Source organism: Desmodus rotundus, chromosome 7, assembly GCF_022682495.2.
Source record: "Desmodus rotundus isolate HL8 chromosome 7, HLdesRot8A.1, whole genome shotgun sequence".
Taxonomy (NCBI): domain Eukaryota; kingdom Metazoa; phylum Chordata; class Mammalia; order Chiroptera; family Phyllostomidae; genus Desmodus; species Desmodus rotundus.
The window spans coordinates 38347969-38363202 of NC_071393.1; the positions used below are offsets into that span (position 1 = coordinate 38347969).

General features: G+C 38.1%; 1 protein-coding gene across 1 annotated transcript in view; it reads right to left on the reverse strand.

Moving 5' to 3' along the window:
- The window catches only part of LRRC49 (leucine rich repeat containing 49), a 146087-nt gene that overhangs the window by 103786 nt on the left and 27067 nt on the right, over window positions 1–15234 (reverse strand). Inside the window, exon 7 of the mRNA XM_024557498.4 lies at window positions 9894–10037. Within this exon, the coding sequence (XP_024413266.2) occupies window positions 9894–10037 (144 nt within the window). The remainder of the gene's footprint in view (window positions 1–9893; window positions 10038–15234) is intronic.

Below are 15234 nucleotides of genomic sequence, written 5' to 3' on the forward strand. Positions count from 1 at the left end.
TTACCAAGGGGAAAGGGAAAGACAGAAAAAACTCACTTTGAAATAAATGAGAAAGAAATGACATTGGATTTCAACTTCACATTACAGCTAAAAACCAATTCCAAATAGATGAAACACCTACATGTGAAGAACAACTTTCAAACTTTTGTTAGACAATATAGAAAAATATTTTTATGTCTTCAGCTCATAAAGGAATGATTTTTCAAACAAACAAAACCTAAAACAATAAAGAAAACTACTGATGATTTTTATTACTGTTCCTCAAAAGACAGCAAAACCAAAAGAAATTTGTTTCTTTATCAACTGGGAAAGGAAAAAAAAGTGTTATTATGATGGGCAAAGAATAGAGCTATTCAGAATAGAGGCAATCTCAACATCAAAAAAGAAACTAAGATGAAAGGCATTCGACCTCACTGGAAATTCAAAATAAAACCTCAGTGCAATGCAATGTCAGAGCTAAAACACTGGCAAAAACAAAAAGGCCTGACAACATCAAGTGTCACCAAAGATGGGAAGTTAAAGGAATTCACAGGTTATGCTGACAGAAGTGAAATTTGGTATCCCCACCTTGGGAAAAACTCGGGGACACCTGGTAAAGAGAAATAATGTGCACGACCCTGGCACACAGCAAGCTTCTCCCAGCATCCACCGTTGCGCACTGTTGTTCAAATGCAGGCTGCAACCAATTTTCATTGTTCGAGAAATCAATTCAGTAGGTTGACACCAACTTTTTTCAGACCAGTATTTTTAATGAGATATAAAAGAATCAAATAGGATATACCAGAATGAATTATAGTAAGGGTAGGTATAATTTTTAAAAAATGCTTATTTACATTATTCATATGTACTTATATAAATATGTATTTAATAATTGGGTTTCTGTATAAATTTCACTTATTACCACAGATTATGACTAAAAAATGCCTGAAAGTCACTGACCTAGAGAAATTATTATATATATGTACAAAAAGACATGTAAAAAAGTTATTCATGCCACACTTAATAACAAAAAATTAGAAATATTACTGTCCATAAATAGAAGAACACTTAGTTATAATTACATGATGTAATACTGTATTACAATGAAAATTAGTGAGCCAGACCTACAGGTACCAACACACACAAATCTCAAAGCACAATGTTAATAAAAGCAGCTTACAGAAGATGTGTGCAGGACACAAGACGGCAGAGGAGTCGGAGAAGCTACACTAACCTCCTCCCAGGACCAATGTTCATTAGAACTGAAGTGTAGAGAAATCATCCTGAACAAGCAACTGGACGCTAGCTAAAAAAAGCCTTATAACCACGGACAAACAGAACAAACCACTTCACCACAAGATGACTGGCAGGGAGAGTGGAGGCACGAGAGGGCTGGCTGGGCTCCCACAAGGGCAGCTAGAGTTCCAGAGGGATACTGCTCCAGCTGGGTGGTTCCCCTTGAGAAGTGTGGGGTCTAAACCATAAGCTGGGCTCCCCAGCGTAAAGCACCAGAACTGGGAAAGGAACCCAGATAACATCTATCTGTGAAAGCACTCGGGTTTCTGTCTGCCAGGGAGAAATGGCTGGAGACACAGAAAGCCTCAAAAAGGGCCAATGCATAAAATTCTGTTTGTAGCCACTCACCCTGGGCTCCAGTAAAAGAAGGTTAGAGTGAACTGGAGACACATGAGAAGAGTCTGGGGCTGGTGGCTCTGGGGACAGAACTGAAGGAACAGCCACCAGGATCTCTGTGCTGAGGCATTCCCCATACTGCAGGAGCCAACTTTCTGAGGCAGGGCACTCCCCTCCAAGAGGCATCAGCCTGAAGGAAAGCAATAGCCCTGCCCACAGGAATTACTCTGCCCCAACCTGTGGAGCTTACGCTAGGTTGCTGAGTACAGCTTGAGGCTATATCACTGATTAACAACTAAGGCAGATCTCTGGGAGCTTCAAGGCTATAGCTGACCCTCCCTCAAGCCCGGTACTGGTAAAATCTGGCCTTGGTGTGCAGCCTGATTCTGCACACACCCAGGCCCATCAGAGGGAGCCACAAGCTGTGGATCACTGATAGCTCCAAACAGGTTGCCCAGGGCCAGTCACAATCAGCATCTGACAAAGGTCTGCACCAGAGTCTTTGCAGATCTACCTAATATACAGAAACAAACACAAAGAGGCAGCCAAAATGGGAAGGCAAAGAAACAGACCCCAAATTAAAGAACAAGAGAATTCTCCAGGAGAAGAACTAGATGAAATGGAGGCAAGCAACTTATCAGATAGTTTAATGATTATAAGGATATTCAACAGCATGAAAGAAGACACAGAATCCATAAAAAAAGAACGAGTAATAAATAAAGAATGCAATATCTGAAATAAATTACACACTGGAAGGAATAAACAGTAGGTTAGATGAAGCAAAGGGTCACATCAGTGATTTGGAAGAGAAGGTAGAGAAAAAACACTCAGACAGAGCAGCAAAAAGAAAAAAAGAATTTTAATAAATGAGGAGAGCTTAAGAAACATTTTGGACAACATGAATTATAACAACATCTGCATCATGGGAATACCAGAAGAAGAGAGTGAGCAAGGTATCGAGAACCTACTTGAAGAAATAATGACCAAAAACTTCCCTAATCTAGTGAAGGAAAAAGACACCCAAGTCCAGGAAGCACAGAGAGTCCCGAGCAAGTTGGCCCAAAGAGGCCCACTCCAACACACATCATAATTAAAACAACAAGGCTTATACACAAGGAGGGAATCCTGAAACCTGCAACAGAAAAGCAGGTAGTTGCCTACAAGGGAGCACGAATCAGACTGTCATCTGACTGCTCAACAGAAACATTTCAGGTCAGAAGGAAGTGGTGTGAAATAGTCACGATGATGAAAAGCAAGGACCTACAACCAAGGCTACTTTACCCAGCGAGGCTACTGTTTAAAATCCAAGGAGAAATAAGGAGCTTCCTAGACAGGAAAAAGCAAAAAGTGTTTGTTAACATCAAACCGGTACTGCAACACATGTTAAAGGGCTTGATTTAAGAAGAAGAAAAAGAGAAAGGAAAAAAAACAGAGGAAAACATCTTATCTAACGATAAAATGGAACTATATATGCATCTATCAATAATCCTTAAATGTAAATGGTTTAAGAGACAAAGAAGGACATAACATAATAAAAAAGGGAACAATCCAACAAGAGGATATAATTCTAGCAAACATTTACACACCCAACATAGGAGCTCCTAAATATGTGAACAAATCTTAAAGAACGTAAAGGGAGAAACTGACAGAAATACAGTCATAGTTGGGGATCTTAACACCCCACTGACTTCGGTGGACAGATCTTCCAGGCAGAAAATCAACAAGGAGACAATGGCCTTAAATGACACACCAGATCAAATGGATTTAATTGATATTTTCAGGGCATTTCACCCCAAAGTGGCAGATTTTCAAGTGCAGATGGAACATTTTCTAGGACAGACCACATGTTAGAACACAAAACAAGTCTCAATAAATTTAAGAAGTTTGAAACCAAATTAAGCATCTTCTCTGACCACAATACTATGAAACTAGAAATCAATCACAAGAAGAACATTGAAAAGCACACATAGACGGAAGCTAAAAAAATGTTATTAAATAATGAATGGATCAACAATGAGATCAACAATGAGATCAAGGAGATATCAAAATATACCTTGAAACAAATGAAAGTGAGGACACAACAATCAAAATCTGTGGGGCACTGGAAATCAATCCTAAGAAGGAAATTCATAGCATTACAGGCCTGTCTCTAAAAACAAGAAAAAGCTCAAATAAACAATCTAATCTCACACTTAAAGTAACCTGAAAAAGAACAACAAAGCCCAAAGTGAGTAGAAGGAAGGAAATAATAAAGACAAGAGCAGAAATGAAATGGAGTCTAAAAAAAACCATACAAAAGGTAAATGAATATTAAGAGCTGGTTCTTTGAAAAGATAAACAAGATTGACAAACCTTTAACCAGACTCATTAAGAAAAAAGTAAGGACCAAAATAAATAAAATCAGAAATGAAAGAGGAGAAATAACTGACACCAAAGAAATACAAAGGATTATAAGAAAATATTGTGAAAAACTATATGCCAAAGAACTGGACAACATGGATGAAATGGATAAATTCCTAGCAACACACAACCTTCCAAAACTAAACAGGAAGAATCAGAGATTCTGAATAGACAGATTACACCTAGTGAAATTGAAGCAGTAATCAAAAAACTCCCAACAAACAAATTTACCAAACATTCTAAGAAGAACTAACACCTTTCCTTCTCAATCTATTCCAAAAAAATTACAGAGGAGGGAAGGCTCTCAAGCTCATTTTTTAAGGACAGAATTATCCTATTTCCAAAACCGGAAAAAGACAGTACAAAGAAAGAATATTATAGGCCAACACCCCCGATGAACATAGATGCTAAAATCCTCAACAAAATTTTAGCAAACTTAATACAGCAGTGCATTTAAAAGATCATATGCTATGATTAAGTGGGATTTATCCTGGTAATGCAAGTTTGGAACAACATTCATAAATCAATAAATGTGATTCACAAAATGAAGGATAAAAACCACATGACAATATCAATAGATGCAGAAGAAGCATTTGGTAAAATCCAGCACCCATTTATGATTTAAAAAACTCTCAGCAAAGTGGAATAGGAAGAACATACCCAAACATAAGAAGGGCCATATATGACAAACCCACTGCCAACATCATACTCAACAGGGAAAAACTACAAGGTTGGGAACAAGACAGGGATGTTTGCTTTCACCTCCCTTGTTCAACATAGTACTGGAATCGGACAAGAAGAAGAAATAAAAGGCATCCAAATTGGAAAGGAAGAGGTAAAACTGTCTTTATTTGCAGATGACATGATACTGTAGATAAAAACCCCCAAAGATTCTACTAAGAAACCACTGGAACTGATAAATGAATTCAGGGAAGTAGCAGGATACAAAAGTAATATCCAGAAATCAGTTGCATTTTTATATGCCAATAATGAATTAACAGAAAGGGAAATTAAGGAGACAATTCCATTCACAGTTGCTTCAAAAAGAATAAAATACCTAGGAATACACCTGACCAGGGATTAAAAGATCTGTACTCAAAACATTGTAAGACACTGAAGAAAGAAACTGAAAAGATGCAAATAAGTGGAAGCACATACTGTGTTCATGGACAGGAAGAATTAACATCATTAAAATGTCCATGCTGCCCAAAGCAATCTATAGATTCAATGCAATTCTAATCAAGATTCTAATGTCGCATTTCGCAGAACTAGAACAAATATTTCAGAAATATTTTTGGAACCACAAAGGCCCCACATAGCAATAGCAATCCTGAGAAAGAACAGTGTCGGAACTACCTAATATTAAACTATAATATTAAACTATACTATAAGGCCATGGTAATCAAAACAGCATGGTACTGGCATAAAAACAGACACGTAGATCAATGGAACAGAATAGAGCCCAGAAATATACCTATACCTGTACAGTCAATTAATATTCAGCAGAGGAAGCAGCACATACAATGGCCTAAAGACCGTTTATTCAATGAACAGTGTTAGGAAAACTAGCAGAAAGTTGGAATTAGACCATGTTCTTACACGACACAAAAAGAATAAATTTTAAATGGATTAAAGGCTTAAATGTTAGACCCTAAACCATAAAAATCCTAGAAGAAAACATAGGCAGCAAAATCTCAGATAATGTTCATATAAATATTTTATCAGATATATCTTTCCAGGCAAGGGAAACAAAAGAAAAAATAAATGAATGGGGCTATATCAAACTAAAAAGTTTTTACACAGCAAAGGAAATCATAAAAAAAAAAGATAACCCATAGAATGGGAGAACATATTTGCCAATACAACTCTTAAGGGGTTAATATTCAAAATTTACAAAGAACTTAGAAAACTCAACACCAAAAAATCAAACAACCCAGTTAAAAAATGGGCAAAGGACCTGAATAGACACTTCTTCAAAGAGGACATACAGATAGATGGTCAATAGACATATGAAAAGATGCTCAACATCACTAATCGTCACAAAAATGCAAATTAAAACAACAATGACATATCCCCTCACACCCGTCAGAATGGCCATAGTCACTAAATCAATAAACAACAAGTGCTGGTGAGGCTGTGGAGAAAGGGGAACCTTTTGCACTGTTGGTGGGAACGCAGACTGGTGCAGCCACTATGGAAAGCAGTATGGAGATAACTCAAAAAATTAAAAGTGGATCTGCCTTTTGATCCAGTGATTCCACTTCTGGGAATATATATGAAGGAACCCAAAACACTAATTTGAAAGAACATAAGCACCCCTATGTTCATTGCTGTGTTATTCACAATCGCCTAGATATGGAAGTAGCCCAAGTGTCCATCAGTAGATGAGTGGGTAAAACAATGATGGGACATTACACAAAATAATACTATTCAACTATAAAAAAGAGGAAAATTTTACCCTTTGCTACAGCACGGATGGACCTGGATAACATTATGCCAGGTGAAATAAGCCGGTCAGAGAAAGACAGATACCATACGATTGCACTTTTATACATAGAATCTAAAGAACAAACTGAACTAACAAGCAAAATAGGGACAGACTCATATGTACAGAACAGGATGACAGCTATTTGGGGGAAAGTGAGGGGGTGGAGGGACTGAGCAAAAAGGAAAAAGACTCACGGACTTGGGCAACAGTGTGGTGATTAAGGGGCTGAAGAGAATATAAGGAGATTAGAAGTTTAAAAGATGGAATATACAGTATGATGACACCATTCAGAGAACATTTAAAAGCATGCAAAACAATTACTTCATACTGTTTAGGGATACAAACATATATGGGGAAATAACAGACAGGCCTGGGAACACACACCAAATTCAGAACTGTCGAAGTTCTGCAAAGGAGGGAGGGAATGTGCTGGGGGAGGGTTACAGAGAAGGCCTCAATTATATTGAGACATTTTATTTATTAAGTTGATTGGTGGATACAAATTCTTTTGCGAATGCCTGAAATGTTTTATGATCTTTTTAAAAGGGAAAGATACCAAATAAACTAAAAAGACATGTGTTTTAAATTTTATTAAATTTCCAACAAAAAGATCAATGAATTTAACTACAATAAACAAAGAATAACTTTCTACATCAAAAAATGAGAACATTTCTTATTAGATGGCGAAAAAGGTAGTACATTTGTTTCATGTCCATCCCAAGATTCAATGGGTGAAGCAAACACAAAACAAAACAAAATAACCACAAGATGAGTAAACCCAAGGAAATGCTAAAAACAAGCATCATCATTAACAGATCAACATTTGATAAATTTCAGGGAGCCAGAAAGCAGACAGGATGAATTCAGAGATAACCCTGAACAGAGAAAACTGCAGCTCAGAACTTGCAAGAGATGCTGCCTTGCAAAGGCAGCAATCCTTTGGGGCACAGTGCCATTCTACTCCATGCTTGGAGTCAGCAAAGCGCAGGTGTGACCTGTGCTGGACTGTGACTAATCAAGTGGATGAGTAATTAAAGGTCTGTCTACTCAACAGCTATTCCTGGAATACCAACACACCCACTCCACCCCCAGTCCACCCCTACCCCTGCAGCACACACACAGCCACACACAGCCACGTACAGAGCAGCTGGCTGAGGAAACCCTCAGCTGGGGACTCAGGAGCTGTCTCTAAACAAAACAGGGTATCTGTCCAAGAGGGATGGAGAGTGTGGGTGTTTTATCTATGGAGATGGATGGTTAATAACCGTTACGGTGGGACCAGAGGTGGAAAAGGAATGGCAGTTCTCCTGGCACAAAAGATACTAAAGTCCTTGTACCACCAGCAAAAGTCTTTCTAATTTTGGCAACTACAGAGTACGATTGCCTTTTCTCTTCTACTCACTCAAAAGGAAAGGCTGCCAGTGCGTAAGATTCAACAACTTACAGATCTAGTGATCATTCTAGGGAGAGACGTTATGTTAAAAAGACCTATTCAGCTGCAAAAAGGACCTAGCCACTACTTAATGTGATCTTCATTTAAGAATTACCAGCCATTGAGAAAACTAAAAATCATGAAAGAAAATAAAAAAGCAAAAATAATTAAGTAGGATAACTGACCCTGGAGAAAAGAAGAGATAATGAAAAAAAAAAAAAAAAAAGAAAAAAAAATCCTAAGATTTAAAGGTCTCTTGGTTTTTTTAGATTAGAAAAATAACGCTTTGAAAAAGAAAAAATAAAAGTTAGATAAAGTTCATTTATCCTTACATGTATACTCACAATTTCCTATAAATTAATATGCATAGTACTCATTATCATGACAATGAAGCCATACGCGTGTTTTTAACATTTAGAAGTTACTGTAATTTCACTTTCACTAAGATGTTTACTGCTGCCTGAGCTGCAACAGTAATGATTAGATATGACTCTCAGTAAGGGACTCAGTAAGCAATTTCCTGGATATGCATAATGCACTTCCCAAGAGAAAGACAAAATATGGGCCAGAAAATGCTAGGGCCGATAGGTTTCTGTCCCCTTCTATCCCCAAACTTTCTGGATTCTTCCCATACATGACCAATGTCTTGAGGACAGATTAAGTCCAGCCTGAGCAGCTCCTAGAGACTCAGCAATGTAACAGATAAACTCAGTCTGCCTGTCTTAGAAGGTCAGCCATTCCCAGTATTTAAATCCAGTCTGGGGAGGGCAGAATCCATGTCCTGGAGAAGGCCCCCTGAAATTATTTCAAGAGATCCGAGCATTATGTGGCTCAGATCTTCGGGGAAAATTTTCAAATGAAACCAGTCTGTACGATGAGGCCTGGAGATAAGACATCAATCATCTGTCCCCAGCTTTTTCTAGTATACCACTACGGCACGCTTAATTGTTTACGGAGGAACTCAATGTCTTGAAGAAGTTAAGTTAGATTGTGCCTCTGAAAGAGCTTAAATGATATCCACAGAGAACCTAACACAGTTTTTCTACTGCACGTAAACAAAGGAAACTTGTTAAAAGGACAAATAATATTTTTATTAATCATTAGAAGCCTGCTTGGCCTGTATCATATCATACAGTTGAAAGCCATACTTCTAGGGCTCTTCCCATATGCCCCGTACAAAATACCTGAGTGTAGGCTGTTAGTTAGTTGCTGAACCTGGATAAAACTGTAAATCTGACAAAGTTTATCTTCAGAGTTCCAGGCTCACCTTTCTGTAGTTTTTGTCCCAACAGTGCTAACCTTTTCCTCCTGCTCACATGCCAGTTCTCTTCCATCTTTAGGTCTTTTGCCAGAGCCAGCGAGCCAAAAAGGACCCCAGAAATAATGTAGCCCAACGCCTTTATTTTAGAGAAAAGTAAGCTGAGGCTTCCACAGTTAAAGTGATTTACCTAAGGCCGCATAGGTAGTGAGAGATGAAGCTAAGACTAGAATGAGGCCTCTGATACCCTGTGCAATGTTCTTTCTACTATACCAAGCTGCCTCTTTAACAATTGCAAAGGATATGATGTTTATGCATGTCTGCATAGCCCTAAACCTCCTGAGCTTTTCCTTCCTGGCACAATAATCCATCAACTTTCAATCACTAATAATCTTCTTCTTCTTAATTCTATACTCAGGACAAAACAGGAAATGATTCAGTATACATTTACACAAGCTGATTCACTTACTGATAATATGTCTACTCTGTTTTTAATTTTATATTTACCTTTTCAAATGGAAAACACTAATACTTCCCAAATCAAAAAATTATAAAACTTAATGATTATATCCACAATTTAAATTCAGGAAAAAAATCAGAATTACCTTAGCTGCTTACTTTGTATAAAGCAATGCTATATAACATTTATTTCATTTCCTTAAAAGAAAAGCCAGGAAACGCATCGATTCCATTTCAATACTCACCACATAAGTGATTTGATTGTGTCGCAGGTTAAGTTCAGTCAGTGAGTTCAGCCCATTAAGGTTATCAACGTGATTTAAAAGGTTCCTGGCAAGGTTTAGAACTCTCAAATCACATAAATGACTGACATTTTCGATTTTGGCAATCTGTTAAAAATGAGGAAGGGATGATTAGCAGGCACAAATCTCAGACATGTATGACACAATAACCCAAAAATAAAATATGTAGCCATTGGACTAAGGGACAAGTTTATATGAAGACATTTAAAAACCTGTTTCTCGTCTCAGTGACGTCAGAGGAATGGTGGTGTTAGCGATCCCCTTGGTCTCTCCCCTTTAAGTTTGAACAGTTTGAACAGTCTGAACAGCTGTAACTCACCAAAGGATTCCCTGCTCAATGTACAAACTAGTCTAAGAGACCCACGCATTGAAACATCTAAAGGTGGGCAAGGGGGAGTGAACCAAAGTGGGGAGGCAAGAAAGGAAAACAGCCTGAAGGAGCCACAGACACAGCCCTGCATCCCAGAGCTCACTGTGGGGCTCAGCCTGGACAGAAGAGGAATCAGGTTGTGGATGGCACTTCCTTCAGCCGGAAGGAGAAGAGAGATTTAGAGAGCATCCCTGCAGAAGTGGGCAGAATGAACTGCAGCTGAGCCCAGTGACCTGCAGGAGTGAAGCACAGACACGCAGCCATGGTGGGCCACAGAGTCTAGCCGACTTCCTTTAACCTCCCAGAGCTCACCTCCCCTCACCCTTCGTGTCCAGGTGCAGAGTACAACACATTATCTGCAAACCCGAGAGCGAGTGCTACAGAAACACTTTTCCTGAGCCACAGGCGAACTCTGTGACTAACCCCAGGATCTAGTGGAGGCGCTGGGGTGTGCCATAAAGGTCCGAGGTTGTCCTTGCTGGAAGGACAAAGCAGCAAAGGAGGCACCCAGGTTCCCCCAGCTCACCCTGCCACCACACGTCAAAGCTGCACTGCTGACAGCATATGGCTACAGGGGACAGCACTGGGATGTCACGGATTTGAAGTCTATCACCTACCACGTTCCCCTGCAGGGTTGGTCCCCTGGGACCAGATGACCGCTTCACAGGGGAGGTGTCCACCTTCCCAAGGAACACGGGCCATTTTCTACCACACTGCAGAGATCTCAAATGCCAGAGAAGTGCAAGAGAGCTAAACAAACAGACAAAAACCCTTCTGATTCAGTGCTACCTACTGGAAAACAAGAGAAAGACCTCTCATCGATCTGGTAGAGAAGTTCCACTCACACATAGACGCTTAGACAGAAAAAGAATCCATCAAATACCATGAATTAAACCAAGGTAATGAGGCAGCTCAGAAATAAAATGAAAATTTTCCAGAAAATAAACTTAAAGACATAGAAATATGGGATTTAAATAACAGAGGATTCAAGATTGCAGTTCTGAAAAACTCAACCTGAGATGCAAGAAAACACAGAGGCAGTTTAATGAACTCTGAAACCAAATCAATGAACAAAAAGAATACTTTATCAAAAAACCCTGAAACTTTAATAAAGAACCAAATAGAAATTCTGGAGGTGAAGAACTCAACAAAAGCGATCAAGAATGAACTAGTGAGCACAGGAAATACAGCTGACCAGATGGAGGAGAGAATTAGTGATACCGAGGACAGAAATCTAGAAATGACACAGAGGGAAGACGAGAAACACTTGAGCATCAAAAAATTAGGGAACTCTACAAGAACTATCTGACTCCATCAGAATGCGCAACGTAAGGAAAACAGACATGCCAGAGATGAAGGAAGGGAGAAGGAAACAGAGCTTGTTTAAACAAAGAGGTGATGAGAACTTCCCAAACATAGGGAAAGAGCAAGATCCTTGAAACCAGAAGCAAAAAGAACACCTAATTACCTCAATCAAGAACGACCTACTCCACGGCACTCTGTATTAGAATGGCCAAAAATTAATGACAAAGAAAGAATTCTTAAGGCAGCCAGGGAAAAGAAGAAAGTAACCTATAAAGGAAAGTGAGTACACTAGATTATCATTGGACTTCTCAGCAGAAACTCCGTAAGCTGGAAGAGAGAAATTACCAGCCAAGAATAACATATCCAGCAAAGTTATCCTTTAAATATGACAGAGAAATAAAGACTTTCCCAGACATAGAGAAACTGAGGGAATTCATCACCAGAAAACCTCAATTGCAGGAAATACTCAAGGGGGTTATTCTACTTGAAACAAAAAACAAAAGGTCACAAAACTGTAAGATCAGCAACAAATTTCAGCATAACAGGGATAATTTGTGACAATAAAACATAAAAGGAGAGGGGAGAAAAAGTCTTAATTTGCAAAGGAGGATGGGGATCAGATGCATTCAAAAGAAAAAGGGCTACTGTATATACACATATGAAACTTTCTTTTTAATAAACCTAATGGTAACCACACACACACAAAAAACTGAGACACATAACTTCAAAAATAATGAACAGAGGAAGTACCAACACAGAAAAGCAACAGACAGAAACACAAAGGTAAAGAACCAACGGAGGCGCAGAATCACCAGAAAACAAAGGATAAAATGGCTACAGGAAATCCTCATACATCAGTAATTACCCTTAATGTAAATGGACTAAATTCAGCACTAAAGAAGCACAGTGGCAGACTGGATCAAAACAACAACAACAAAAAACAAACAAACAAACAAAAAACCCAACCATATTCTGCCTTCAGGAGACACATTTAAACCACAAAGACAAAGGCAGACTCAAAGTGACAGGGTGAAAAATAATTCTCCAAGCAAATAGCATCCACAGAAAAGCAGGTGTAGCCATGCTTTTATTTGACAGAATAAATTTCAAGATAACACAGGTAACAAGAGAAAAAGATGGACATTTTATAAGGATAAAGGGGACACTACATCAAGAAGTCCTGACACTTCTCAATATATATGCACCCAATCAGGGATCACCGAAATACATACAGTAACTACTAACAGAACTAAAAGGAGAAACTGACAAAAACGCAATCAGAGTAGGGGAAATAAATACTCCATTGACAGCTCTAGACAGATCATCCAAACAGAAAATCAGTATCAGCCTTAAATGACACATTAGACCACATGGACGTAACTGACATTTACAGAGCCTTTCTTCCCCGAATATCAGAATATCCTTTCTTCTCCAGTGCGCGTGGAACATTTGCAAGGACTGACCACATGTGTAGTCACAAAGCTAGCCTCAACAAATTTAAGAAGACTGAAATCATACCAAACATATCCCTGACAGCAATGCTTTGAAATTAGAAGTCAAATACAAAAAGCAAATTAAAAAACACAAATATGTGGTGATTAAACAACATACTACTAAAAAATGACTGGATAAAAAGAGAAATAAAAGTTGAGATCGAAAGATATATAGAGACAAATGAGAATGGCAATATGACTTATTAAAATTTCTGGGATGCAGTGAAAGCAGTAATAAGAGGGAAGATTATACCATTACAGACCTAGCTCAGGAAACAAGAGAAATTTCAACTAAACAAACTAACATTATATCTTAAAGAACTAGAAAATGAAGAACAGAAGCAACCCAAAGTCAGCAAAGGAAAAATAAAACTTAGAGAAGTGAATGAAATAGAGAACAAAAAGACTATACAAAAATGTAATACAACAAAGAGCTGGCTATTTGAAAAGATTAATAAAATTGACAACCCCCTGACTAGACTGACTAAGGAAAGATGAGAAAAGCCTCATATAAACAAAATCAGAAATGGAGGAGGAGAGGTTCCCACAGACATCACAGGTACACAAAGGATCGTACTGGATGGAGTACTGTGAAGGATTATATGCCATGAACTTTGATAACCTTGAAGAAACAGAAGAGTCTCTAGAAATATATAACCTTCCTAAACTGAATCATAAAGAAATGGAAAATCTAAATAGACTGAGGAAATTGAAACAGCCATCAAAAACCTCCCCCCAAAATAAAAGTTCAGGACCAGATGGCTTCACTAGTAAATTCTACCAAACATTCAATGAATGTTTGATACCTATCCTTCTCAAACTTGTCCAAAAAACTGAGGAAGAGGCAATATGTCCTAACACTTTTTATGTGACAAACGTAACCCTGACACCAAGATCTGGCAAAGATGAAGGTAAAAGAGAAAACTACAAACCAATTATCTCTGATGAACAGAGATGCAAAAATCCTAAACAAAATGCTAGAAAATGAAATACAAGGACACATTAAAAAACAATGCATCACAATCCAGCGGGGTTCATTCCATGGGCACAAGGATGGTTCAACACTGCAAATCAGTCAGTGTGATGCACAGTAACAAAACAAAGGACAAAATCCTATGATCTTCTCAACAGATGCAGGAAAAGCATCTGATAGATACAACATCCACTTATGATTAAAACACTCAATAAAAATAGTTACAGAAGGAAAAGTATCTCAACATAATAAAGGTCCCATGTTACTAAACCTCAGCCAGTATCACACTCAATGGTGAAAAACCGAAAGCTTTTCCTCTAAAATCAGGAACAAGACAAATCTGTCCACTCTCACCACTCTCATTCAACATAGTTCTGGAAGTCCTGGCCAGCGCAGTCAGGCAAATACCCTAAAGACCACCAAAAAACTAGAAAAAATAAACAAATATGGTAAAGTTGCAGGATTTGTACAAAATCAATGTACAAAAATCCACTGCATTTCTGTATACTAACAATGAAACTCAGAAAAAGAAATGAAAAAAAATTCCTTTTGCAACTGCAACAAAAATAAAATACCTAGGAATAAACTTAACAAAGGATGGGAAGGACCTGTATACAGGAAACCACAAAGCATTACTAAAAGAGACTGCAAAAGGCACAATGAAATGGAAACGCATTCCACATTCACGGCTTGGAGGAATCAACACAGTTAAAATGTCCATATTACCCAAAGCAATATACAGATTTAATGCAAACTCCATCAAAATCCCAATGACATTTTTAAAAGAAATAGAAAAAAAAAATCACAAGACTTATATGAAACCACAAAAGACCCCAAACAGCCAAAGCGATCCCCAGAAAAAAGAACAAAGCTGATGGTATCACACTACCTGACTTCAAATTACACTACAGAACAATGATAATCAAAACAGCATGGTATTGGCAGAAAAACAGACCAGACCAAAGAAACAAAATTGAGAGCCTAGAAATAAACCCACATATACACGGGCAAATAATTTTTAACAATGCAGCCAAAAACATACAATGGAGAAAAGAAAACCTCTTCAATAAATGGTGCTGGGAAAATTGGAAAGCCACATGCAAAAGAATAAAACTAGATTACAACTTGTCCCCATGTACAATA